This window comes from Pyricularia oryzae, chromosome 5, assembly GCF_000002495.2.
Source record: "Pyricularia oryzae 70-15 chromosome 5, whole genome shotgun sequence".
Taxonomy (NCBI): Eukaryota; Fungi; Ascomycota; class Sordariomycetes; order Magnaporthales; family Pyriculariaceae; genus Pyricularia; species Pyricularia oryzae.
In genome coordinates this window covers 3602799-3626835 of record NC_017852.1, presented here as the reverse complement: position 1 = coordinate 3626835, position 24037 = coordinate 3602799, and the positions used below count along the sequence as shown (strand labels likewise).

Sequence of the window (24037 nt, the reverse complement as noted above, 5' to 3'; positions counted from 1 at the left end):
GGTTTACCCCTATATCCCCTGTTAGCACCATTATTAATAACAAAACCCAATTACCCGAATTTACGGATTCGGATATTTTCGGAAAATCGGATAAGGAATTTTTGGAACAAACCCACCATATTAAAACAACCAATTAATTTTTAATATAAAAATTAAACGAGGATTCCGAAAAAAAGTCCAGCGAGGAAAAGACCATGTTTTCGAACCAATATAACGCAATAAAGGAAAACAACCTGTCACAGACCTGAAGGACAGCCACTGGGCTGTCGCTTAGTCATGACCCCTGTCACGTGAAGGCGCGAGGGCCGAGCGCCTCGCGCGCGTATATCTACGCGAAATCTCTGCAGTCTCCGATATGTAGCTCCTCGAGCTACGTCTTCGTCAACAACCACCTGCTACCCTGTGCCTGGAAGACTAGATAGCCAATATACTCTGTCCTGTTACCTGATCGCCCGCACCTACCTGTCCGCCCTGCCTGCCCGTGACATTACGTAGCTCCTTCATTAGGTGCCCGCGATGCCTGCGTCACTGCAACCCCCGATCTTAACCGATTCGACCGAGGAACTGATCGAACACCTACAAGGACACCCTGAACAATGGGTGTCTTACATCTCCGATTCCTACCAAAAGCTGCAACTATTGCACGATAGCAACGTCCGCCTGAACTCCTGCCTAGAAATGCAGGAAGCCGAGACCCAACGCGCCCGCGCCGAAACGGACCGTGTCCGCGACAAGGCGCAGGCCGACATTCTGGCCATGGCCATGGAAAAGGCCTCCGCCATAACCTCCCGGGATGCCGCTTTCGCCGAATTAGAGAAAACACGGTCCGAACTGAAGGAAGTTCGGACCGTAACGCTACCCACGGTACACATAACCACCCCCGCCCCAACTACCAACACGCCTGTTGAACCCCTTATGGTTACTCCTATGGGAACGACTCCGCCGCCTGCTTCCGAACATCCCGCCTCCGCCCGCCTTTCTGAACGACTTCCAGACCCCGATAAATTTACGGGCGCCCGCTCCGACCTCCGCCGCTTCGCCACCCAAATCCGGGGGAAAATGACCTCAAACAAAGACCGCTTCCCCAACCCCGAATCACGCCTGATTTATGTAGCCGGTCGACTGTCCGGTAAAGCGTACAACCTGATCCTGCCCAAAATGGTCGGAGGCACACCCCAATTCGGAGATTATACGGATCTCCTCCAATACCTAGAGGAGGCATTCGGGGACCCCGACCACGTCCAAAACGCACAAAACAAACTATATGCCCTGAAGCAGCGGAACGTAGATTTCGCCGAGTATCTGTCGGAGTTCCAACGCCTGTCTCTGGAAGGAGAAATGCCGGAGGATGCCCTCCCCCCTCTTCTATTCCAGGGAATATCGGAAGAGCTCCAGGACATGCTCCTCCACAACCCCGCCCCATCCCGCCAGTACCACGAATTTACCCGACACCTGCAAAGCTTGGATAACCGCTACCGCCAGCACCAGCAGTATAAAAATAGACAGACACGTACCCCTCGGGCCGCAGCGCCCCCCGCGCGCGCGGCTCCCCGAACCCAACCCGACATACCGCGGGCCGCCCCCAAGCCAAACGCGGAGCTCCCGCTTAACGACCCTATGGACCTGAGCAGCCAACGCCGCCACAACCGCAAGGAAAACATGCTATGTTACCGTTGTGGATCCCAAGAACATTTCGTTGCCAAATGCCCGGAACCGGATACCCGCCGCACGCGGCTGCACCAGGCCGGAATCGAACGATCCAGGTCCAGGTCCAGGTCCCCGCGCCAAATACAAACCAAACTCCCTAAAAACCCCCGCCGCGGCTCGGACGCCAGCCGCTCCAGCAGCCGAAGTTCGAAAAACGGAGCCCGCCTGGGATAAGTCGCCCCCAGGCCGCCAAGGCCGCGCATAGACCGCCGGCGATCCGCATCTCTGCCGCCGCCGTTCACGGGTTCCCCGTTGAAGAGGAATATAACCAACGATCCGACCTGATGATCCTGCCTGCCGAACTGACAGTGGGGGGCCAAAACCTCCCAACCTATGCCCTCACCGATTGCGGTGCGGAAGGAAAATGCTTCCTCGACCAAGGATGGGCCGAAGAACGCCAACTACAAATGTATCCGCTGCGAAACCCATTCGACATCGAAGTATTCGACGGAAGGACCGCCGAAAGTGGGAAGTGCACCCATTATGTCCGAGGACAATTGAGAATCAAGGACCACATCCAGAAAAACGCGCTGTTCTTCGTCACACAGCTAGCCCACTACCCCATTGTGCTAGGAATGCCTTGGCTAAAGCAGCACGATCCAACGATTGGATTCGCGTCACACGTTATTACGTTTGACAGCGACTATTGCCGCCGACACTGCAATATGCCCGACAAACCGGAGAAGGTTAAAGCTTTACACGCCGTACCAAAAAAAAGCCGCCCCCAGTACCAGGCTGACCGACCGCCGTCCCTCCGCGAAATGGATATCGCCCCTATCTCCCTGCAAGCCGCGAGCATGTACGCCCGCCGCCGATCCTGCCGACTGTACGCCGTAACCTTGAAACAGATTGATGAGGTCCTAGCCGCCGACCCCCAAAATAGGAACGGGCCGACCCTGCCCGAAACAATCCGGGAATTCGCGGACGTATTTTCCCCGCAAGAAGCCGAGAAGCTGCCCCCACACCGACCGTCCGACCACCATATCCCGCTTATAGAAGGAAAAACGCCGCCGTTCGGCCCCCTGTACGCCATGTCCCGCGAAGAGCTGATAGCCCTTAAGGAATGGCTGACCGCAGAGTTGAAAAAAGGGTTTATCAGACCCAGTTCGTCATCCGTCGCCTCGCCCGTTTTGTTCGTGAAGAAGCAGGGAGGAGGGTTGAGGTTTTGCGTGGATTACCGCGCGCTGAATAACATTACCGTAAAAGACCGTTACCCGCTGCCGCTAGTCCGAGAGACCCTGAACAACCTGGCCGGCATGAAATTCTTCTCGAAAATCGATATCGTTTCCGCTTTTAACAATATTCGGATTAAAAAGGGGGAAGAATACCTGACGGCATTCCGCACGAGATTCGGCTTATACGAGAGCCTAGTCATGCCTTTCGGGCTAACGGGAGCCCCCGCGACGTTCCAGAGATATATAAACGACTCCCTGCGCGAATACTTAGACGTATTTTGTACAGCCTACCTGGACGACATTTTGATTTATAGCCGCACCCGAACAGAACACGAAGAACATTTGAAACTCGTACTGGAAGCCCTGAGGAAAGCCGGGCTATACGCCAACGCCGCGAAGTGCGAATTCTTCGTGACGGAAACCAAGTTCCTGGGCCTGCTGGTCGGCGTCGAAGGCGTAAAAATGGACCCTGAAAAAATCACCGCTGTCCTGGACTGGCAAACACCCAAAAAGCTTACTGACGTACAAGCATTTTTGGGGTTTGGCAACTTTTACCGGCGCTTTATCCGAGATTTCTCAAAGATCGTAGCCCCTTTGACGAGATTGACCAAGAAAGACGTCGCATTCGAATGGAATAGCGCCTGCGAAACCGCCTTCCGACTGCTGAAGAGAAAGTTTACCGAAGCCCCCGTACTGGCGCACTTCGATTGGGAAAAGGATGTGATCCTGGAGACCGACGCTTCCGATTATGTTTCTGCGGGAATATTGTCACAATACGGCGACGACGGAATACTCCGCCCCGTCGCGTTCTTTTCGAAAAAACACACAGCTACCGAATGCAATTACGAGATTTACGACAAAGAATTGCTAGCCATTATCCGCTGTTTTGAAGAATGGCGCCCGGAACTCGAAGGGACGTCGTCCCCGGTCCAAGTAATTACGGACCACCGCAACCTGGAATATTTCACGACGACGAAAATGCTCAACCGCCGACAAGCCCGATGGGCCGAATTCCTGTCAAGATTTAATTTCCGTATCACCTACCGACCCGGGAAACAAGGAGCGAAGCCCGACGCACTAACCAGGAGGTCAGAGGATATGCCTGAGGAGGGGGATGAACGACTTAAGCACCAAACACAAGTCGTACTGAAAGAACACAATTTACCTGCCCGCCCCACCCGGTTACAACCCATAATCCGCCAAAACAAACCCCTATTGCCAAGACACCTGATAGAGCTACTAGACGCCGGATACGAATCCGACCCGATAACGCAATCTGCCCTAGAAGCGTTGAGGACAGGCGCCGACCGCCACCCCAAGCTGCAATTGGCCGAATGCGAAGAACGATCCGGCTATTTGTATTACCGCAATAGACTGTACGTACCCGATTCGAATAATCTGAAAGCCGAGATCCTGCGCCGCTGCCACGACTCCCCCGTCGCCGGTCACCCCGGCAAAGCAAAAACCTACGACCTGCTGTCCCGAGAATATTACTGGCCCGGAATGCTACATTACGTATCATTATGGGTAAAGAAATGCCAGACCTGCCGCCGAATCAACCCGTCCCGCGAAGGCCACCAGGGCCTCCTGCGACCCCTGCCCACTCCTAAACGCTCATGGCAACACCTGTCGATGGATTTTATCACACATTTGCCGCAAAGCAACGGCCACGACGCCATCCTAGTGGTCGTAGACCGCCTGACTAAGATGAGACACTTCGTCCCTTGTAAAGGGACCTGCAATGCCGAGGACACCGCCAACCTGTACCTACACCACGTATGGAAACTACACGGGTTGCCCCTGACGATAGTTTCGGATAGAGGCACCCAATTCGTGTCGAAGTTTTGGAAACACCTGACAACCCGTTTGAAAATCGACAGCCTGCTATCCACTGCTCACCACCCCGAGACTGACGGACAGACCGAGCGTTTTAACGCGTCCCTGGAACAATATTTGAGAGCTTATGTGGCCTACCTGCAAGATGATTGGGAAAGTTGGCTTCCCCTCGCCGAATTCACAGCCAACTCCCACAAGTCCGAGACCACCGGAACCTCCCCGTTTTACGCGACTTACGGATTCCATCCCCGCATGGGATTCGAGCCGGTACCCCTGAACCAGCCTTTGCCCGCCCAGCGGGATGCCGAAAAGCTAGCCGCCCGAATGGAAGCCATTCTGGAACAAGCCCGCGCCGAAATGACCGCCGCCCAAGCCCGTTACGAAGAACAGGCGAACCGACACCGTACCCCGGCCCGCCGGCTTACCGTCGGCCAATATGTATGGTTAGACGCACGGAACATCCAGACCGCCCGCCCGCAGAAGAAACTGGATTGGAAGAACTTGGGACCCTTCCGAATTTCTGAAGTGATTAGCCCGTACGCCTACCGTTTGGACCTGCCGTCGTCTATGAGAGTACACCCTGTTTTCAATATAAACCGACTAAAACCTGCTGACGTTGAGCCCCTGCCGGGCCAACAACCTGCACCGCCACCCCATTTGGAAGTGGAAGGTGAGAGAGAATACGAAGTCGAAGAGATCCTCGACTCCTTTTGGGAAACCCGCGGCCGAGGAGGCCGCCGGCTGAAATATATCGTCCGTTGGGCTGGATATAGCGAACCCACGACTGAACCTGCCGATTACCTGGAAAACGCTGCTCAATTGGTAAAGAATTTCCACCGTCGATACCCCCATAAGCCCGGGCCCCGGCCGTGACGGAGCTCGGCCTGGAAGGGGGGAATACTGTCACAGACCTGAAGGACAGCCACTGGGCTGTCGCTTAGTCATGACCCCTGTCACGTGAAGGCGCGAGGGCCGAGCGCCTCGCGCGCGTATATCTACGCGAAATCTCTGCAGTCTCCGATATGTAGCTCCTCGAGCTACGTCTTCGTCAACAACCACCTGCTACCCTGTACCTGGAAGACTAGATAGCCAATATACTCTGTCCTGTTACCTGATCGCCCGCACCTACCTGTCCGCCCTGCCTGCCCGTGACAATAATAGGTTGAAACAATTAAACGTTTAATTGGGTAATTGGGGTTTTTAATAATTGGGGGTAAAATTATAATTATTTTTAAATAAATATTAAGGTTAATTAAAATTTAATTGCTGCTAAACAATCCTAAAATCGAATTTATTTATATGGTAATAAACGTACCTTATATAAATTATGTTCCGAATGTGATTTTTCCTGATTTGTCACAAATCGCAAAAATTATTTCCCTTAATTTGTTGTAATCCTTTAATAATTATTGAAATTACTTTTTTGGCAATTACGTGAGGTTACGTGATTTTTTTTTATATAATCCTCTTTCTGCCGGTCGGTGATTTCTCTGGGCGGGTGTCGTTAGGAGGGGTGTGACCCCACCTGGCCTCCCTGGTACCGGCCCAATTGTCTGGTCGTAACAGAAAGCTGCAAAATTCCGCCTTTACTCTTTTATAATTGTTTCAACAACCTCTCATATATATTTGCACATATAAAATTATGAACCTCAGACTTATTACTTTTTTAATGACCTCCGTGGCCGGCGCGGTGGCTAGTGACTTTTGGAAAGTAGACCTTTATGGACCCCCACAGGGTTACTCCAACGTCAAAAGTGAAATAGTGGCCACGGTGGTCTGCGGGGACGGACGAAAAGCAAATTTGAGTTACACTCATAGCTGGCGCGGTGATAGTACAACCAACACTATTACCATCAGATGTCGAATTACACCCAAGGTTATTAAGGGTGGACCACTACCCCCTAACTACGAATTGAAAGCGGAACCCATATGGGCCGGCGATGAGCGAGCCATAGAGGCTGCTAAGAGGGAGCAGGAAGAACGGTTCCATGAACAATTTGAACTTATGAACCTGATGATGGACGCATCGGCGGATCCTAAGGCGCGGCGGCTGTTTGCATCGCCGTAAGTAGGAGCAGATACTGGTTTTTAGACTGGATCGGCTGCGCGCTTTACCGATTTGGATTAATGGAGGGCGGGGATGAGGAGGTTTTCAGGCCTTTGTCCCATGCGAATAGTAAAGAGGGGGAAAATAAGAACTTGCAGAAGTTCTGGCTTGGGAAGTTTATGCACACAGGGTTACTTTAGACTGTCAAAGCTCGGAAGCGAAAAGAAAGACCACATGTGTCACCCTCAGTTTGAGCCAAAGCCTGCAGAAAACCCAATAAATTGACGTTGTGCTGAGATTTGCGACCTGGGACTAAATCAGATATTGTCCGACCACAAAGTGGCGAAGTTGCCCAAAGGACCGCCAAATGGGGATTGGGAGCGAAGACGTTCGACCGTGGTGTAGGTGGTTCTTGAAGTTGCCGTCCGTCCATACCCGACAGCTAGGGGTGACTTGACTTATGTCTTTTTATTTCCGCTGCCCTAAAATTAGCCATCTCATCCATGTTGACCCAGGGTAGTTGGCAGAATGAGTGCTAAATTTGCTCGCCAGTAGTTAGCCCACTGGCAGCTGGTAGATGCATGAGTCGCAGCTCAGTGAGGATTGGGCACTCTTTTTCCAAGTCAATCACGGCGTTGCCGGACGCATTGAGTCTTCCGTCCAAGGCATGATCGTTTTCTTTTTTTCTTTCTTTCTTTCTTCTTTTTTTCGAATTGACGAATAACTGACGAACACCTTGTTACGACCGGAATCGCCGGGTACGAACTAGACTAGAAGACGCACTGGCTCTGGAATAAAAGGTTGACAGACGAGAGGTTTTGGGCTTTCAAAACCAACCTAGGCGGTGGAGTCTCTTCAGTAGTCAGCAGTGTCACAGTGTATGAGGTTAGTCTTGTGGGCACGCCAGGCGAGATGGATCAAGAGGTGTGTGAGCAGGCCCCGGTCTCGACGGCGTTGCAATGCTGGTAGGAGCTGAGGTTAATCCTCCATTTTGGTCCATCACAAGTCACAGAGTCGAGAACGCCTCCTTCCATGGGGCGTGGGCATTCTTTTGTAGATGATGAATAGCAAGAGCGGACAGCATTTGGAACACTGAGGTATCACTAACAGGCTGCTTCCCTTGCTTGCGAGAGTTTCTTATTACGCCTTTTGAACAGGTATACGCACAAACAAGAGTACTTCATATATAATACCCTTCAAAAGGAAACAGACGGCGTCTAGGCTGCCGCTACTGCTTCCCCGTCAGGCTCGGCCCATGGTCTATCAATGTACAGCAAAGAAGTCCCAATATTGAAGGCAATTTGGAAATTGCCAATTCTCCCAGTCCAATTGTCTACTGAAGGACAACCTAGCAGAACCTTCTCATGTTCTGTTAGAGACGTTATTTGTTTCAGCAGACAAGAATGTAGAGCCACGATAATTGCTGCTCCTCCACGAATACAATTCGATCCAGGCCTTCTCACAAGTCATAGCTGCCAGAGTCGTGCCTATATACTTGAAAAGGGCCTTCCAAACTCTCTGGAGGACACATAAGGACTACTGCAAACAAACTCACCCTAGCGGTGTTTAGATACATTTAGGAGGAGCGCATAGAGAAATGGCAGACAACAGAGAGACTGGGGCAATGTCTTGAGCATGAGATCGTGAAGCCAATGCCATCAAGACCAGCAGTATACGAAGTAACAACAGTGTTAAAAGCTTGAGAAAGTCTTATGCTGTCGCAAAAAAAATATAACGACAAAATGCCTTGCAGACATTCTCGTCAGATTGGGTATCTCCTCTTTGGGACAATATATCTCGGAGCAAGCTTGAAGAACTCCGTAATGGCTGCCACTGCTATAGTTTCAGGAGAAAATGCGCATAAAAACGGGCGAGTCCCTGTTGCCAGGTACATGTTCTGGTACGTCTCCTGATCGTCGAGCATGTCGTCACAGACGACCATGTCACCAAGGGCCTCGTCCAACGACACACGCACCTGGTTGTTTGCAGTAGAGTTCTGCCAGCATGGTCCAGGGGTACGAGGGGCGCGGTCATGGACCAGCTAAAGTTGACGATCATGCCGTTGAGACAGTTGTCCCGCTTGGACGTCCCTGTGCACGATGCTAACGTTCTGCAGGCTCTGGAGGTCGTTTCATCATGTGCCAGATCCAGTGTTGCTTGAATGCCTGCACGCTCTGTCTGAGTTTGGGGGCGGTGACAGCCAGGTCCTTGACCAGCGCATGGATGGGCATTCATTCGTGCCCGTCCTACAAGCATCCCGGGTTGATCGCCGGCACGAGAGCCTTGAGCCTTGACCCTTGTTTCCCACCACTGGCTTGAAGAGGGCCTGTCTCTTGTTCGATGTCAGCTGCAGATCTTTTCCCCGTTGAATGTTATGAGCTGGAAACAGCACTTGAAAATATACCATGTGAGCAATGTAACAAAGAAGTGATACTGGTAGGGGTGCTCAAAATTTGATACCAGTCATCGTTTAGTTGTTAGTTGGACCTCCAGCCACGGTTTTAGTCCCACCGTTGTATACAAAACAAATGCTATGTATCAGCGCTTAATTATGAGTCTATCCTCTCTGTGTTTGCCCACTCCATCCCCCTTCCCCTCTCCCGAACTTCATTGCGCCTGTTGACCAGGTCGCGACTATGTCGTAGCCCCTGACCGTAGCTTGGACCTTCTAATTTGTCAATTGATACAGACTTTTGGCCCAACCCGCTCAACTTGAGAAGACAAACGGAATCAAGACATGTTCAACAGCAAAAGACCATGTCTTGACCAGTTGTTTTCGGGTCCTCAGTTCACAACTAAGAGGAAAGCTAAGAAGGATTAAGTGTCTAGTAGGCAGGATTTGCACCTGCTACGTTCCGGTTTCTACTCTTCATCAGGCGACTTTCTAGGAAATCATCTTATCAACGTTTCTACTAGACCAATCACTATGTGAAACCCCCTGATCCTGTCAACGGTTTTGCGACAGAAGAGCTGTATACAGCAGGAGCAGTGTCCCAGTGCAGACATAGATGCTACAGGACAGTAAAGCTCTATGTCGATAAATACGCCCAGATCACACAGGTTTCTTCATCCGATGTGCTGGCCATCTTTTTCAATTCTGCCTGATGGTGAGAGCCAATGAAACTGACCATTTCCGTGCAGATGCTCCCCCCGTCGTCTGGTGAAGTTCAGGTTATAGTTCATTGCCCATGTAACTTGGCGGGGTGAGTGGCCATCAAGGTGCACCAGGGATTAATACATAAAGGGCGTAGGCTGCCGCCCTTCAATCTACTCGGGGAAGACCCGATATTCACTTACCTTCTTTTGCTTGTATGAACACGTCCACTCTGTGCCCTGTAAGAGTTTGAACTACTCTCGACTACATCTTTAAGCATGTTCTTGCCCAAGAATCCCTCTTCGGACCCGATGCCGATTCAACCGATCCGGATCCCCGAAAGCGTACCGCCAGATGCTACCACGAGTTCATGTTCCGTGACTTGAGCAGCAAACGAGACCATCTCTTTCGATGCTGAATTGAGCCTCACGCAGGTCAAATTAAAGTAATATTGCGAGTCTACCCCGGTCTCTATGACAAAATTCTAGACTCTTCCCAAGATTCTTAACCAGGCCCCGTCGTTGCGATAGCACGTTCAGCAACGGAGGAACTTTTGTTTGGTGGAAAATTGACCGTGACACCTCCAACCTGGAGAACCCCTCATTCCATTTGTGGGGGAGTCGGGGAGGGGTTGGGGTTGTTTGGTCTTTACGGGAAGGCCCTCCCTGGGGTGCGCAACTAGCAGCACAGGTGGATACATGACTTCTCCAACTGTTCGACCCAAAAAGACCCGACGCCAGGATCATAATGCGACATATGGTTTGACGCCAAGGGGGAGAAGCTGTTTACGCGCCTCTTCTTGCTCCCCCACGCCCGAAAGCGCAGAGGAACCCCGGCCGGTCTTTATCCCGGAGTGAGAAACCAGCCCCGCGCTCGGTATGGACTGAGTACTGGATACGATAAAGAGGGGAGCTTCGTGTGACCGGATTTCCTCCTTCTGGCCTTTTGTTTTCTTGGGTTTCCGTTTCTCAATTTCCAGTCATTCGAATTGGCTTTGCAAGCTTTCCATTCCACAGACAGCCCTCACAGACATTTACACAAAACAAAGATAAAAAATGCCTTACCCAGAAAAGTTCACGGGCTTCCAGGTCAAGAGCCCGGACAGCTGGACCGAATTCCACAAGAACGAGTTCGACCCCAAGCCCTTTGGTGACTACGATGTCGACATTGAGATCGAGTGCTGCGGTGTCTGCGGCAGTGACGTCCACACTGTCTCTGGTGGCTGGGGAGAGCAGAAGTTCCCTCTGGTTGTCGGACATGGTCAGTACTGATCCCGCTGCCCATTTCTTTCCCGTTTCGGGCAATAACCACACCCCTGCTGACGTCTTCTGCAGAGATCGTTGGCAAGGCCATCAAGGTCGGCCCCAAAGTCACACTGATCAAGGAGGGCCAGCGCGTTGGTGTTGGTGCACAATCCTATGCCTGCCTGGACTGCAAGCAGTGCAAAAACGACAATGAGACATACTGCAAGAAGCAGCTCGACACATACGGCTCCGTCTGGCCCGACTCCGGAGTTGTCTCACAAGGAGGCTACTCGTCTCATGTCCGGACTCATGAGCACTGGTACGTGACTCGTTCCAACCATTTACTTGCTTCCGGTTCTCCCGTCGTCGCTGACAAACCACAAAAACCACAGGGTCTTCCCCATCCCCGACGCCCTAGCCAGCACCATCGCTGCCCCTATGCTCTGCGCCGGTCTGACGGCCTACAGCCCACTTGTGCGCAACGGCGTCGGTCCCGGCAAGAAGGTCGGCATCCTCGGCATGGGAGGAATCGGACACTTTGGGCTGCTCTTCGCCAAGGCCCTGGGCGCCGAGGTCTGGGCCATCTCGCGCAGCCGCGCCAAGGAGGCCGACTGCAAGGCCATGGGCGCCGACGGCTTCCTGGCCACGTCGGAGAAGGGCTGGAACGAGCCGCACGCCATGACCTTTGACGCCATCCTCAACACGGCCAGCAGCTTCGAGGGTTGGGACTTTGGCGCCTACCTGGGCCTGCTGGACGTGCACGGCAAGTTTGTCGCCGTCGGTCTGCCCGAGGGCGAGGGCATGAAGATCCGCAACCAGGACCTGCTCAGCAACGGCGTCTTCATCGGCGCGTCGCACCTGGGCTCCAGGAGGGAGACCATCGAGATGCTGCAGCTCGCGGCGGACAAGGGCATCAAGTCGTGGGTCGAGGAGATCCAGATCGGTGAGGATGGGCTCAAGGAGGCGCTGACGAGGGTTCACAAGACGGATGTGCGGTACCGTTTCTGCATGACTGGATACGACAAGGTATTCACCGCATGAGAGTAATGTGCGGTATTGTACATAGCACATGGTAAGAGCCCATAATGATCAGCCTCGTCCATCTGCGTCAGATCCGTGATATTTGAGAAGTTATGCACCTGACCACCGTAGAGTACAACACGTGCTGTAAAGACAGCTTTTACTTCTTGTGCTCTCCTCTCATTTTAGGCGTGTCCATAACGGAGTATGTGGCCTTGAAATCCTGCAGCCAATTGTCGCTTGTTGTGTTGCGCTGTAGGAAAACAAGTCAGTTCGCGCCTGTTGATTAAGACCTAGGTGAACAGCGACAAGTATTGGACTGGTTGTCGGACAAATTTGCGACAACAATTGTTGATGCAGGGTAAGGAGCAATCAACGATTGAGAACAGTTAACTGCGAGTCTCCAATTCGGGTTAGGCTCATTTCACAAGCGACAAGGTCACGCTTTCCTCAATTCGAAATTCTGCCCCACCTGGAAAACTGTGCAAGGTCCGTGCATGAGGGCTCACAAACCCCAATCAGTAATCAGCCCCATCAACCACCCAAGGAGGATTTACCCATCAAACTCCCCTCTCGATTTGCGCCCAAACTCAAGATAGCCCGCTTCTTCCCCGTCAACTAACCATCCCATCACCCAGCGGAACACCTCACAGCCGTCAAGATGAGCAGCCCAGCCCTCAACAAGATCGCGGCCAACAGCCCGTCGCGCCAGAGCCCCTCGGAGCTCGAGACCAACATTGCCCAGGCTCTGTACGACCTCGAGACGAACACTGCCGACCTGAAGTCTGCCCTTCGCCCTCTGCAGTTTGTCTCTGCCCGTGAGGTGAGAATTTGCCGATGATTTTTGCTCCCAAGTGACCATTTAGTGTGCCATGACCGCAAAGAGGAGGAAACCCGAGGAGTCGTGATTTGCACGATGAAAAAACCAAGGACCTTCCGCGGATCCGAAATCTTCCACAAAGAACCCGACGACCTCGATGCATACCGAAATCCAATGATCGCGACTCGAGAACGGGAACGCCTATGCGAATGATTAGCGGAGCCTCCAAAGGGTGCTCTCTATGGGAGATGATTTCCTCGGTCGCAACGCTTGACGCACAATCATTCCCGTTCAAAGGGTCGAGACTCAGAAAGATATCACATACACACAAGGCGTCGCGGAATCGGACGGGAAGCGGTCCATGGATTGGCAATTTCTTTAGAAATACCATCCAGGAGCTCGCATGCTGACTTTTGATCTCGCATCAGATCGAAGTTGGCCACGGCAAGAAGGCGATTGTCATCTTTGTCCCCGTCCCTTCCCTGCAGGGTTTCCACCGTGTCCAGCAGCGGTAAGTTATAACTCAGTCCAATACCCTCACCGTTGACCTTGTTCTAATATTGTTTCCACAGCCTCACCCGTGAGCTCGAGAAGAAGTTCTCCGACCGCCACGTCCTCATCCTGGCCTCGCGCCGCATTCTCCCCCGCCCCAAGCGCTCCAACCGCTCGCGCAACACCCAGAAGCAGAAGCGCCCCCGTTCGCGCACTCTGACTGCCGTCCACGACGCCATCCTTACCGACCTCGTCTACCCCGTCGAGATTGTCGGCAAGCGCCTCCGCACCAAGGAGGACAACTCCAAGACCCTCAAGGTCGTCCTCGACGAGAAGGAGCGTGGTGGTGTTGACTACCGCCTCGACACCTACTCCGAGGTCTACCGCCGCCTCACTGGCCGTAGCGTCGTCTTCGAGTTCCCCCAGACTGGTGCCTCCGACTACTAGATATCTGGCATTCTGTTTGGCTGAGTTGGGTGGGGCTATGACAAAAATTTCTTTTTCCATGACGGGTGGTTTTCACGGCGTGTGGGATGGGAATGATCTTGGTTTTCCGTCATGAACTGCCACGATCGAATCAAAAAAACAGGGAAAACGGCGTTGTCTAGTTTGTAGCTTGTGAAACAATACAGGCTCGGTCATTTCATGATACCTTTTTTGTTTCTCGGAGTCTTGGGGTTGGGAAAGAATTGAATTCTTGTTACTGGTCCAAAGACAACTTGCTCATCAGATGAATGCTATGCACAAAAAGGGGTATCTCCTGTATTCTACTCTGCAAATAAGCGGCGACGGTTCCTTAGTCCTGACTGATTCGGCCAATACCAACAACACACCAATATGCCAGCTCCCTCTTCTCTCTTGTATCCTTGTCCTTGCCGATGGCTTGGCCCACGTCGTCGTTGGCTGCGTCGGCCTCCCACTCGACTCGGACAAACATTGGTATCTCGAGGAGGTCCTCGTCCTCCTTGAGCGGGCTCCGGTCAACTTCGCTGGCTGGCTTTCCGAGTCCGAGCATGTCTACTCGTAGCGACGCTGGCACAATCTCAACCACGACGCTGACCCAGTTGCGGCCCTTCTCCCAGATCTTGCCCGCCTCCGCCTGTCCACCCTCGCCGTCCGGCTTTCTCACCATGGTTCGCCGGCGGGCCGAGGCGTCAGCGCCTGGAGCGCCATCCTTGAGGACCTCGTCCCAGACGTCTGTGTTGGCCCCAATCTCGAATTGTGGACAGAGCAAGGTCACTTTGCTGCCGAAGCGACCTGGTGTGACGGAGGGTGTCGCAAGGGACACTCGGACGGACTCGAAGATGGGGTTCTTCAATGTGAGTAGGTACTGGACCGGCTCGAGGGGTTTGAGTAGATGGTGTGCCGCGACGGTCCCGGGCGGCTCCGCGGGCGGCGGGATGCCGCCAGAGAGGTAGCGTGCCGATATGCTGGGGATATAGTTGCCCGCGACCAAGCGGATGCGGAACCTGTTGGATGCCACCTTGGCCTCGGGCTTGGTCATGATGTGCCTGCACATCGGGCAACGCTTTGACCGTTTCGTACGCAGCAGGACGGGGATGGGCCGCAGGTCATCCTGGAACCGGATGTGCTGGGCGCTGACAGGAGCAGCCGCATTTGGAGCCTGGGAAGCCCGTTGCTCTGCCGTGGTGGTTGCGTCCCAGCCTGCGTCGCGTAACCTTACAATTGCTGCATGTTCGTCCAGTCCGTTCTTTGGTTTTGACTTGTTTTGCGATGTTTCTTCACTCCCTCCCTCAATAGCCCCCTCATGGCTCTTCATATTGGGTTCGTACAAAACCTTCAGACCCTCCTGTGGACCAATAGCCTCGCGCATTGGGTGCATGCGAGTCTTGCGGCGAGTGTCTGCTGGGTTGGCGCCCGTGTACATGTACATGAGCCGCGACATTGACGGAGAACCTGGAGAACCAAGACCAAAATTGGCCAGGTTCCCCAATGATGACAAACCCCCAGAACCGCTGCTTGTCGCGGTATCCGCTAGTTGTGACTTGTAAAAAGACTTGAGCTTGGCAAACTGTGTTTCCACATCAAGCTCGTCATCTTCTGCGTCTCCGCTTTCTCGGGCACCCTTTTGCTCCTCTTCCTCGATCGAAGACGGCACAGTGCCAGTTCCGGAATCAGGAAATGCGGATGACTCCTCGCGGCGTTCCTTTTGCTCCTTCCGTGAAAGTCTCGGCCGCCCGCCGTTGCGGAGCTTGGCGAGCTGTCCGTATATCCCATTTGACCTTTCAAATTTGATGCCGACCTCGAGGGAGCTCCATTGACAGTAGGAGCAGTTTAAAGCATAGGGACCTCCGGGTAGTGCAGCGGTGTTATCGGCTGCAAGGTGACGACTGGACGACGACGGTTCAAGGCTTGTGACGGACAAGATGCCAACGCAGATTGGACACTGGAAGCAACTACGGGTACATCTGTATGTCATCGAGGTTTCGTATTAGCAGCAATCAACCTCGGGTGGAGTCTTGCAAGGATAGATCTGCCTACCTGTTGCCCTCGCTCTTTATGTTGCTGCTCGGCACCTCAAACAGGCAGCTTGGACAAAAGTATGTAACGACTTCTTCGGCAACGCAGCGCGGGCAGCGGATTTGATGGCAGTCTTCGCAGTAGAGCAAGTACTCAATCGGGTAGAGGCTGTAATTTGAGCGTGGAGCGCGGGGGTCAAATGTTCGCCCATCCTCATCGTCTTCCTCAATCAGGTTGCCGTTGCTATCCTTGGTAGGTGTGCTCTGGGTCGGGGACGAGCTGCCTTGCGACCGGCCGAGGTCTGAGGGGTCAGAGCAGGGGCACTGTATGTATGTATAAGGCGCCATTGCTGCAACCTTGAACGGTCAGGATGCGCCTGGGGCGAAAGGGTTCATGGAAGCTTCAACGATGAGGGTCATGCGGCTTCTCTGGCTGACTAGTGCGTCACGTTTGCGAATAGGCAATCACAAGCTTCTGCGCCAGGTTTCCACAATGGAGGTATCCATTATCTAAGGCTGTACGGCGCAAACAAGGGGCCTTGCAAGAGGCGTGGTTGACCGCCCTTGCTGGCAGAATCAAAATCAATCTAGGCAACGCGACCCTGACCGCGTCGACATTCCCAGCGGGGTGATTTTACCCAAACCCTTGAGATTTTTTTCCATGTGCCCCGCCATCTGGCTGACTGGCTCAACACACGCACAGCTGGGCGTCAACAAAACGCCAATGTCGCCCAATTCCAAGCCACAACTGTCGCTAACACGTGTGCACGTGGGTTGGTCTGCGGCATTTCTTCAGCTCACTTGCTCTACTGGACACGACCGAGTCATTATCAATATGTGCGAAGGATTTCTCTTTTGCAGGCGTGTGCCCCCTTCCAACCGGGTTCCCGGACCAAAGTGGGTCCAATATTGGAGTTTTGAGTTCGGCCTCGGAGCCGGCGCCGGTGTTGACGAATATAATCGGAGAACTCACAATGGTCACGAGAGATGCATTTCTTAACGTAAGGTCATGAGATAACCGAGGATGTGCTATTTTCGACATCTAAGAATGAGCACACCAAGCCCGTCCAGTCCCTTCTTGCCATGTTTACGACGCAGGGTTGTGCCCGCGAAATCCCGACTCGACAAGTGATGCCTCCCCACCAAAAACGGTCCACCAACCGCATAGCATACATAACATCATTGAGCCATGTGGGGCGTTGTTACGGACCTCTTACATCATTGTTGAGGTGCGAAGTACTGAAGCTGTCAGGTACTCCATCATGATGCTCCCGGTAGTAAGGTCAATTGGCGTGGAACCTGAGGGCAAGGAATGCGTAGGTGATGAAGTCAACAATTGCAAACAGCCTCTACCATCGTGGGCCTAGGGTAGCGGGTTTGACGGACAATTGACGTTGGTTGGGTGTTGAAGAAACAACCCGGCAACATGGAGCATCTACGTAACGCCTATCTCAGCTACTCCTGCCACTGCCACCGGCAGACCCCGCAATTCGAAGCAAGCTTCAGCAGAAAATTGACCCCTCCATGCCTGCTTCTTCCGGACGGGTCTCCATCTCGTTCCTATTTGTTCTGTCATAATCCGGTCTGAAAAAGTACTTCACCTTCCTCACCATTCATTCAGACATTGAAAGCAAACCCTTGATTTTCTCGTGATACCCTCAAAAGCTCTCCCATATTCTTCCTTATTCCAACTCAACGCATACTACCTTTTAAACAACCAAGATGGGTGTCTTCAGCGAGCTCGGTCTCAAGCCCGGCGTCCTCTACGGCGAGGAGGTCTACAAGCTGTTTGAGCACGCCAAGAAGAATGTCTACGCCATTCCTGCCATCAACGTGACCTCGTCGTCCACCATGTGAGTTGCCCGCTTGTCTCTTGTCGCTATCGCAGACTTCAATCGCGATCGCGAGATCAGGTTGCTGATGTTTACTTGTGTTCAGTATCGCCTCCCTTGAGGCCGCCCGCGACTCCAAGTCCCCCATCATCCTGCAAATGTCACAAGGTGGTGCCGCCTACTTCGCCGGCAAGGGTGTCTCCAACACCAACCAGGAGGCCTCGATCGCTGGTGCCGTTGCTGCCGCCCACTTCATCCGCTCGATTGCTCCCATCTACGGCGTCCCGGTCGTCCTTCACACCGACCACTGCGCCAAGAAGCTCCTCCCGTGGCTCGACGGCATGCTCGATGCCGACGAGGCTTTCCACAAGGAGAACGGCACCCCTCTGTTCAGCTCGCACATGATCGACCTGTCTGAGGAGCCCCGTGACTGGAACATCGAGACCACTGCCAAGTACCTCAAGCGTGCTGCCCCCATGAAGCAGTGGCTCGAGATGGAGATTGGTCTGACCGGTGGTGAGGAGGATGTAAGTATAACTCTGGCTGGCTCTGCTGGTCGCTCGTCTCTCTTGGCTGGCGGCGAAGTTGGTTCGATTGTATTGCAAAGCATCGCGAAGCTAACCTAACTTGTCACTGCCAATAGGGTGTCAACAACGAGGATGTCGACAACAACTCCCTCTACACCCAGCCCGAGGACATCTTTGCCATCCACCAGGCCCTGAGCCCCATCTCCAAGTACTTCTCCATCGCCGCAGGCTTCGGCAACGTCCACGGCGTGTACAAGCCCGGCAACGTTCGTCTTCACCCTGAGCTGCTTGACAAGCACCAGAAGTACGTTATTGAGAAGCTCGGCTGCGAGGAGAAGAAGCCTAGTAAGTACCATTTAGCTCGAAGCCCACGGACATGTCGATCAAAAGCTTACCTTATCCCCAGTCTTCTTCGTCTTCCACGGTGGCTCCGGCTCCGGCGACTCCGAGTTCCAGGAGGCCATCAGCTACGGTGTCATCAAGGTCAACCTCGACACTGACCTGCAGTGGGCCTACCTGAGCGGTATCCGTGACTACGTCACCAGCAAGATCGAGTACCTCAACTCGCAGGTCGGCAACCCTGACGGCGCTGACAAGCCCAACAAGAAGTACTACGACCCCCGCGTCTGGGTTCGTGAGGGTGAGAAGACCATGAAGGCCCGCATCCAGCAGGCTCTGAAGGTCTTCAACGCCGAGAACACCATCTAAATTCCCACGCAACCTATGAATTGATGCTCGTAATGATGAATCTGTCTCGCGAGAAAGGCCTGTTTCTTCGGAATATCTCGCCTGTTTTGCATGTATTTTCAATGGGTCTCTGGGATTGACTGGGAATGGTTCGGTGTGTGGCGCAAGAGTAATTGGGTGTTGCGGCGGGTGTTGCTGGTTCAAATAGCCTCAAGCGGGCCGTAAACTTAGACCTCGGATAGAGGACCAATGAACAAAAACAGAAAAAAAATATTGGATAAATCGAGTCGTCTTGATGAGGCACTGTGACCTGCTTTCTAGTGTGTGATGTTTTGTTAGTTCTCAGACCCAGGAATCCAGAGCCCTGATGATTGACACGCAGACTGGGAACAAGCAAAGGACAGATACCTATAGCAGGCGTTTCAAGAACTATTGCTCGTATGCCCGGAAGCGATGCTGGTCTGGACTCTGCCAGACCCTCGGCATTTTCTCAGCCGATGGAGCTACGGGTACAAGGCTTGGATGTCGCACTGGAAGATATTCGTCGCCTCGTGTCTGCCCGAGCAATCTCGATAATGTGTGCACAATGCGATGTCCCGTTGGCATCAGGAATCCGTTGGAAAAGCGAATCTCTAGAGCCCTCCCGGACTCCAGAGCGGAGGTGTTTGTTACGACCAGACAGTTGGGCCAGTACCAGGGAGGCCAGGTGGGGTCACACCCCTCCTAACGACACCCACCCAGAGAAATCACCGACCGGCAGAACAAGGGTTATATAAGAAGGAATTACGTAACCTCACGTAATTGCCAAAAGAGTGATTTCAGTGATTTTTTGGGATTATAACAGATTAAGGGAAATGATTTTACTAATCCAATAAAATTAAGGAAATTACATTCGGAATATAATTTATATAAAACACGTTTATTATTATATAAATAAATTCGATTTTAGGATTATTTGTTAATTATATGCATTATTTTGCATGTAATAAGCCCACTTTTATTTGTATATAGCCAATTTTATTTAGTGCCGAAGTGGAGTGGGGAATGGTGGAATTCCGTTACTTTGTTAATGCAGGAATGCAATTTAAAGGTCAGCGAGTGGGGTTAGCTACCCTGTACCGGGTTGAAAATTTCACCAAGTCAACGTTTAAATGCAAACCCAGAGATGGTTTGTATGCAAATGAGGGTGTTTTTTCAAAAACCCATACAAATTAGTTTTTCGGAAATTCATTCGCGGCACCGGAACCTTTTCTGGCGTGCGGACCCCCACTTCGATGTCGGAGAGTATGTAAGGGAAATAAAGCAAAATCTCCCCCAACCAATTATTTATCAGTACCAAAATTATAGTGCATTTCTACCTATTATTTAGCGCTTTTAGCACTGGTTATTTACCACGCCGCACCTAGGGTTTACCCCTATATCCCCTGTTAGCACCATTGTTATTAACATAACCGTTAATTGGTTAACAAATATTTTTATACCCGAAACCCAACCCGCCTAACCCGGTATTAAACGTTTATTTATTATTAACGACCACGGATCCCACCAATTAAATAATTTTATATGGGTTTATTATAATGTTAATATCCATTTTTTATTTTTTCCGCCATATATAAATTACGTATTACAATTATTAAATGTGGGGATTTTTAATTTATTTAAACAAATTTACCGGTCGTTTATAATTATTTAACCAATAATTACGGTGGAATTTAATTTATTTAGCAAATTTAACCTAATACGGTTATATATTTAAACGCGTGCACGTGCAATAATATTATTAAATACAATAAACGCATAATTAGGCGCCGGTCTGCACCTAATTAACCGGCAAAAAATTTTACGGATCCGTTTTTTTATAAATTTAACTAATAAAATTATTCCAATTCCGGTTAGCCCCTTTCCAACCACGTTTACGCCTCCATTTATTATAACGCCACGCAAATTAACAAAAATTATACGTATATTTAACCGTTTTGCCCTAAATTTTAATAAACCAATTAAAAGGTTTTTTTTCGAAAAAATGGGGAAAAAGTTGGATTTTTATACGTTCGAATTAACCGAAATTTAACGGGAGCGTAATTATTTGCACAATTACGTAACCCGTTCAAATCCGGATAGGAAAACGCGCGTGGATCCACAAAATCCAAATAACGTATTTGTACTGATATTTAATATACGGCGTGTAAAAAAACGATTGGTTAGGCAATTGGACCCACCTGGATCGAGTAAAGCGATTTTATTGGTTGGATTTTAGGCGTGCTATATAAAATGGCAATTGTAAATATGTACCGGGCTAGTCCCGATTTGGTTTAGCCCGTTCTCAATTAGGATTAGCCTACTTTCTGAAATCCATTTATTTGGAAGGGGATTCAACCTGGGGGGGGGCCGCAACCTATGGCGTCGAACTTACTCTATAATTAGGAAAATCATGTCAAGACCATGTAGCTTGATCAAGGAGACTACCACGAAAGTCCAAACGCATCCTATTTGATCTCGGGTGTTCATTTGAAATAGCTTGCGGGGGTCCAGAGAAGAAATGATAAATATAGGCTGGTAGGTACGCGGGCTTTTGCAATCCTCCACGTCGATAACTTGCTTATTTTCCATTAGATAGGCTTTCACTTTTGCTTTTTTTTATCAACGCTCCAAGGTTACCCGTCGCTCCGTTTTCTTGTTCTCCGTCTTGTGTTGAGCCTTCCCACAGAAACCCTTTTCAACATGCTGGCTCTTCTTTATTCGGCATTGCTTGTAAGCAGTGCTGCAGCCGAAGTCGTTCTCCCATTCGGCACTAGTACTCGACCAACCTTTCTTCAACACTACCGTGGCTTCACAAAGCCCGCAGCCAGAAAAATGGGAGACCAGAAAGTCATGGTCGATTGGAGTCCCCAGGACATGGCCAAAGAGTATCAAAAAACTTCACCTGATTCAACGCACTACATCTACCTCGCATACATCACCTCCGATATCACCACGGCATGGTACTATAGAACAGCGGGACCCAGAGAAGAGCAACAGATGGACTCCGAGGGCCGTCAGGGGGATGGGACCAATGACGTGTCCTATACCACCGCATCTGAGCTGGCAAGTTGGGGCCCGTGGTCTTGGAAGCATATTCGAGGGTGGTACATGGTTGCACCCGGCAAGGCCCAAGAATGGCATAGGAACCAGTTCTACGCAGGACCGCGCTTCTCAGACGAGCATCCTGAGAAGTAGTAACCAAAGGGCTGCTGACAAAGAGCTCTGCGAGGTGGTCGAAAGGCGGTCGTGGTTGAATTTGTCTCATCCTAACAAATCAGCATTTTGTGGGAATAGCTATTCGAATCAGTTGCGCGCGTAGTTCGTGTATCTAGTAATGTAGTCGTTTGACCCTTTTATTCGGCTCTCCTACGCCGGGCATAACTAGTTTGTAGCTGTTGAATAATATTGCGGGCCTGGATCCGGGCGTATAACCGATGTCGTGGACCAAGAAGAACTAGTCTAGACTAGTCTGGTGTGGGTTGTCTATATATTCTGTTGATCAACAGAGACAGGCTACAAAGTGGGTATTGTCACTTTGGAGTATTCCTACTTTTAGTTAGCTAACGCACAAGTAATGCGCTTGATATACATGCAATTGCGGTGCTGAGTATATCGCAAGAATAAGTATAAAGCCGTGAAGATTGAGGTAGACAGGTGACAGAAATGGTATTTCCAGTTATAGTACGCAAATTATCCACCAACAAAGAAACATCATGCCATTATCAAAGCAACGACCACCAGCGAGACGGTCACCAAGCCACCCGCAGAAATCCGCCTCGGTCGCCTCCACTCTTGAGCATGGGCGCGCAGTTTATATCCAGCTCAAAGCTGCGCGAGCCGTTGCTGGATCTGTAGACGCAATTGAGAATTCTCGCCATGCCCGCATCGTCGACGCCGTTGCGGTACATGATCCTGCGGTCGGAAACGTTGCACATAAAGAGGCAGCCCCTTCGGGAGGGGAAACCGGCGGCCAGCTCGGGTACGTAGTTGGCAACGACGACTTCGGAGGCGCAGCACTCCCGCATCTTGCTGGTGACGTTGGAGGCGAGCTCGTCTTCGCGGTAGGGGCTGTAGCACGGGATGCGCTCCCTCCGCCATGCATATTCCGCGTTCGGGATCGCGGTGGCGGGACATGCTGGGCCTGTGCTCGTGCTCGTGCTGCTGCTGATGGTTTGCAGCGTCGTGCTCGAAGTGGTAGCGACCGAGGTCGCTGTGGTTGTGCTCATTGTGAAAACCCAGTGCGAGGTTAAGGCGGCGATTTTACCTACCAGTCTAGCAACTCTGAGGGATCGTGGGCGGATAAAGTACTGCGACTGCAACTCATTCTCTGGTGGTTGACGTATGCCAAGAAAAGACTTACATCTACTTTCTGTCGGTCAGGGGCACAAACCGACCCCCTGACGCCCAATCAATATATAGATGCTCCAAGGCCGGATATGGCAATTGGTTAGAATTACAGCTGTAATGCGCCGAGGTGGCACGGATTTTGCAAGTTCGTGCCAGCCAATTGGCAAAATGGAAAGCTTACCGCATTTGAGCATACAAACGTAAAAGAAATTGAAAACTAGGGCAGGCAACTAAAGGAGACAACAAGAGCACATCGATCCCAAGGACAGAATCAATATGGTTTCACATCCAATACCCAATCAGAAACGTAAAAGCGATCAGAATGGTCGTTAACAAACCCAGAACAGATACCTGCTCGGGTCCGCACTGTGTGGTAAGAAGCAAAAGTAGAAAAAGGGTAGAATAAGTACAAAGATTCGCGCTTCATAGAGTTCGCATTGGCTGAAATACAACTGAACTATACAATGACCATCTTCTTTGTTATTAGCAGCACCCTTTCCCAGGTTCACTCAATTTGACAATTTCAATGGTCGTAATTATGCCGAATAGCCGCATTTGGAAAAGGACGCACATATAAGAAGCGATAGTTGCAAATCAAGTTTCAAATGCAACCAAACTTGAAGCAAAAGCAATACGAGTTAGTGTAAGTTGTGAACTTGTAACTATTATGGACTAAATTTATCATAGGTCAAACAGCACCATGGGTAG

The 24037-nt window shown here is 51.3% G+C and overlaps 9 protein-coding genes across 9 annotated transcripts; 7 read left to right on the top strand and 2 right to left on the bottom strand.

The window, feature by feature from the left end:
• Positions 1-6387: 6387 nt before the first annotated feature.
• Positions 6388-6801, top strand: MGG_14708 (uncharacterized protein; the record flags this gene model as incomplete). Its single annotated transcript, XM_003718840.1, has 1 exon — positions 6388-6801. The coding sequence occupies one exon, from the start codon at positions 6388-6390 to the stop codon at positions 6784-6786; it is 399 nt and encodes a 132-aa protein (XP_003718888.1). The 3' UTR covers positions 6787-6801.
• Positions 6802-8507: 1706 nt separating this feature from the next.
• On the top strand, positions 8508-8926 carry MGG_17500 (uncharacterized protein; the record flags this gene model as incomplete). Its single annotated transcript, XM_003718839.1, has 2 exons — positions 8508-8665; positions 8779-8926. 2 exons carry the CDS (start codon positions 8508-8510, stop codon positions 8924-8926), a joined length of 306 nt encoding a protein of 101 aa, XP_003718887.1.
• Positions 8927-10524: 1598 nt separating this feature from the next.
• MGG_00220 (NADP-dependent alcohol dehydrogenase 6) lies at positions 10525-12242 on the top strand. Its single transcript, XM_003718838.1, has 3 exons — positions 10525-11119; positions 11194-11422; positions 11496-12242. Exons 1-3 carry the CDS (start codon positions 10915-10917, stop codon positions 12142-12144), a joined length of 1083 nt encoding a protein of 360 aa, XP_003718886.1. The 5' UTR covers positions 10525-10914; the 3' UTR covers positions 12145-12242.
• A 436-nt stretch (positions 12243-12678) lies between these two features.
• Positions 12679-14279, top strand: MGG_00221 (40S ribosomal protein S7). Its single transcript, XM_003718837.1, has 3 exons — positions 12679-12946; positions 13372-13454; positions 13516-14279. The coding sequence occupies exons 1-3, from the start codon at positions 12785-12787 to the stop codon at positions 13880-13882; spliced, it is 612 nt and encodes a 203-aa protein (XP_003718885.1). The 5' UTR covers positions 12679-12784; the 3' UTR covers positions 13883-14279.
• On the bottom strand, positions 13985-16709 carry MGG_00222 (dynactin Arp1 p62 subunit RO2). Its single transcript, XM_003718836.1, has 2 exons — positions 15938-16709; positions 13985-15864 (listed from the first exon to the last, which is right to left on the bottom strand). The coding sequence occupies exons 1-2, from the start codon at positions 16261-16263 to the stop codon at positions 14232-14234; spliced, it is 1959 nt and encodes a 652-aa protein (XP_003718884.1). The 5' UTR covers positions 16264-16709; the 3' UTR covers positions 13985-14231.
• Positions 16710-17447: 738 nt separating this feature from the next.
• On the top strand, positions 17448-19264 carry MGG_00223 (fructose-bisphosphate aldolase 1). The gene is made up of 4 exons (XM_003718835.1): positions 17448-17768; positions 17854-18274; positions 18391-18619; positions 18681-19264. The coding sequence occupies exons 1-4, from the start codon at positions 17638-17640 to the stop codon at positions 18980-18982; spliced, it is 1083 nt and encodes a 360-aa protein (XP_003718883.1). The 5' UTR covers positions 17448-17637; the 3' UTR covers positions 18983-19264.
• Positions 19265-19328: 64 nt separating this feature from the next.
• MGG_17499 (uncharacterized protein) lies at positions 19329-20367 on the top strand (the record flags this gene model as incomplete). The annotated part of the gene is made up of 4 exons (XM_003718834.1): positions 19329-19667; positions 19973-20064; positions 20177-20245; positions 20331-20367. 4 exons carry the CDS (start codon positions 19329-19331, stop codon positions 20365-20367), a joined length of 537 nt encoding a protein of 178 aa, XP_003718882.1.
• Positions 20368-21682: 1315 nt separating this feature from the next.
• Positions 21683-22177, top strand: MGG_11627 (uncharacterized protein; the record flags this gene model as incomplete). The annotated part of the gene is made up of 1 exon (XM_003718833.1): positions 21683-22177. One exon carries the CDS (start codon positions 21683-21685, stop codon positions 22175-22177), a length of 495 nt encoding a protein of 164 aa, XP_003718881.1.
• A 554-nt stretch (positions 22178-22731) lies between these two features.
• Positions 22732-23515, bottom strand: MGG_00225 (uncharacterized protein; the record flags this gene model as incomplete). The annotated part of the gene is made up of 2 exons (XM_003718832.1): positions 22732-23263; positions 23511-23515. The coding sequence occupies 2 exons, from the start codon at positions 23513-23515 to the stop codon at positions 22732-22734; spliced, it is 537 nt and encodes a 178-aa protein (XP_003718880.1).
• Positions 23516-24037: the final 522 nt, after the last annotated feature.

Coding starts and splice junctions, on each gene's coding strand:
- MGG_00221 (XM_003718837.1), top strand. CDS start 12,785: ATGAGCAGCCCAGCCCTCAACAAGATCGCGGCCAACAGCCCGTCGCGC. Junction 12,947..13,371: donor AGTTTGTCTCTGCCCGTGAG/GTGAGAATTTGC, acceptor ATCTCGCATCAG/ATCGAAGTTGGCCACGGCAA. Junction 13,455..13,515: donor TTCCACCGTGTCCAGCAGCG/GTAAGTTATAAC, acceptor TTGTTTCCACAG/CCTCACCCGTGAGCTCGAGA.
- MGG_00223 (XM_003718835.1), top strand. CDS start 17,638: ATGGGTGTCTTCAGCGAGCTCGGTCTCAAGCCCGGCGTCCTCTACGGC. Junction 18,275..18,390: donor TGACCGGTGGTGAGGAGGAT/GTAAGTATAACT, acceptor CACTGCCAATAG/GGTGTCAACAACGAGGATGT. Junction 18,620..18,680: donor CTGCGAGGAGAAGAAGCCTA/GTAAGTACCATT, acceptor CCTTATCCCCAG/TCTTCTTCGTCTTCCACGGT.
- MGG_00222 (XM_003718836.1), bottom strand. CDS start 16,263: ATGGCGCCTTATACATACATACAGTGCCCCTGCTCTGACCCCTCAGAC. Junction 15,865..15,937: donor ATAAAGAGCGAGGGCAACAG/GTAGGCAGATCT, acceptor GATGACATACAG/ATGTACCCGTAGTTGCTTCC.
- MGG_00220 (XM_003718838.1), top strand. CDS start 10,915: ATGCCTTACCCAGAAAAGTTCACGGGCTTCCAGGTCAAGAGCCCGGAC. Junction 11,120..11,193: donor CCCTCTGGTTGTCGGACATG/GTCAGTACTGAT, acceptor CGTCTTCTGCAG/AGATCGTTGGCAAGGCCATC. Junction 11,423..11,495: donor GTCCGGACTCATGAGCACTG/GTACGTGACTCG, acceptor CAAAAACCACAG/GGTCTTCCCCATCCCCGACG.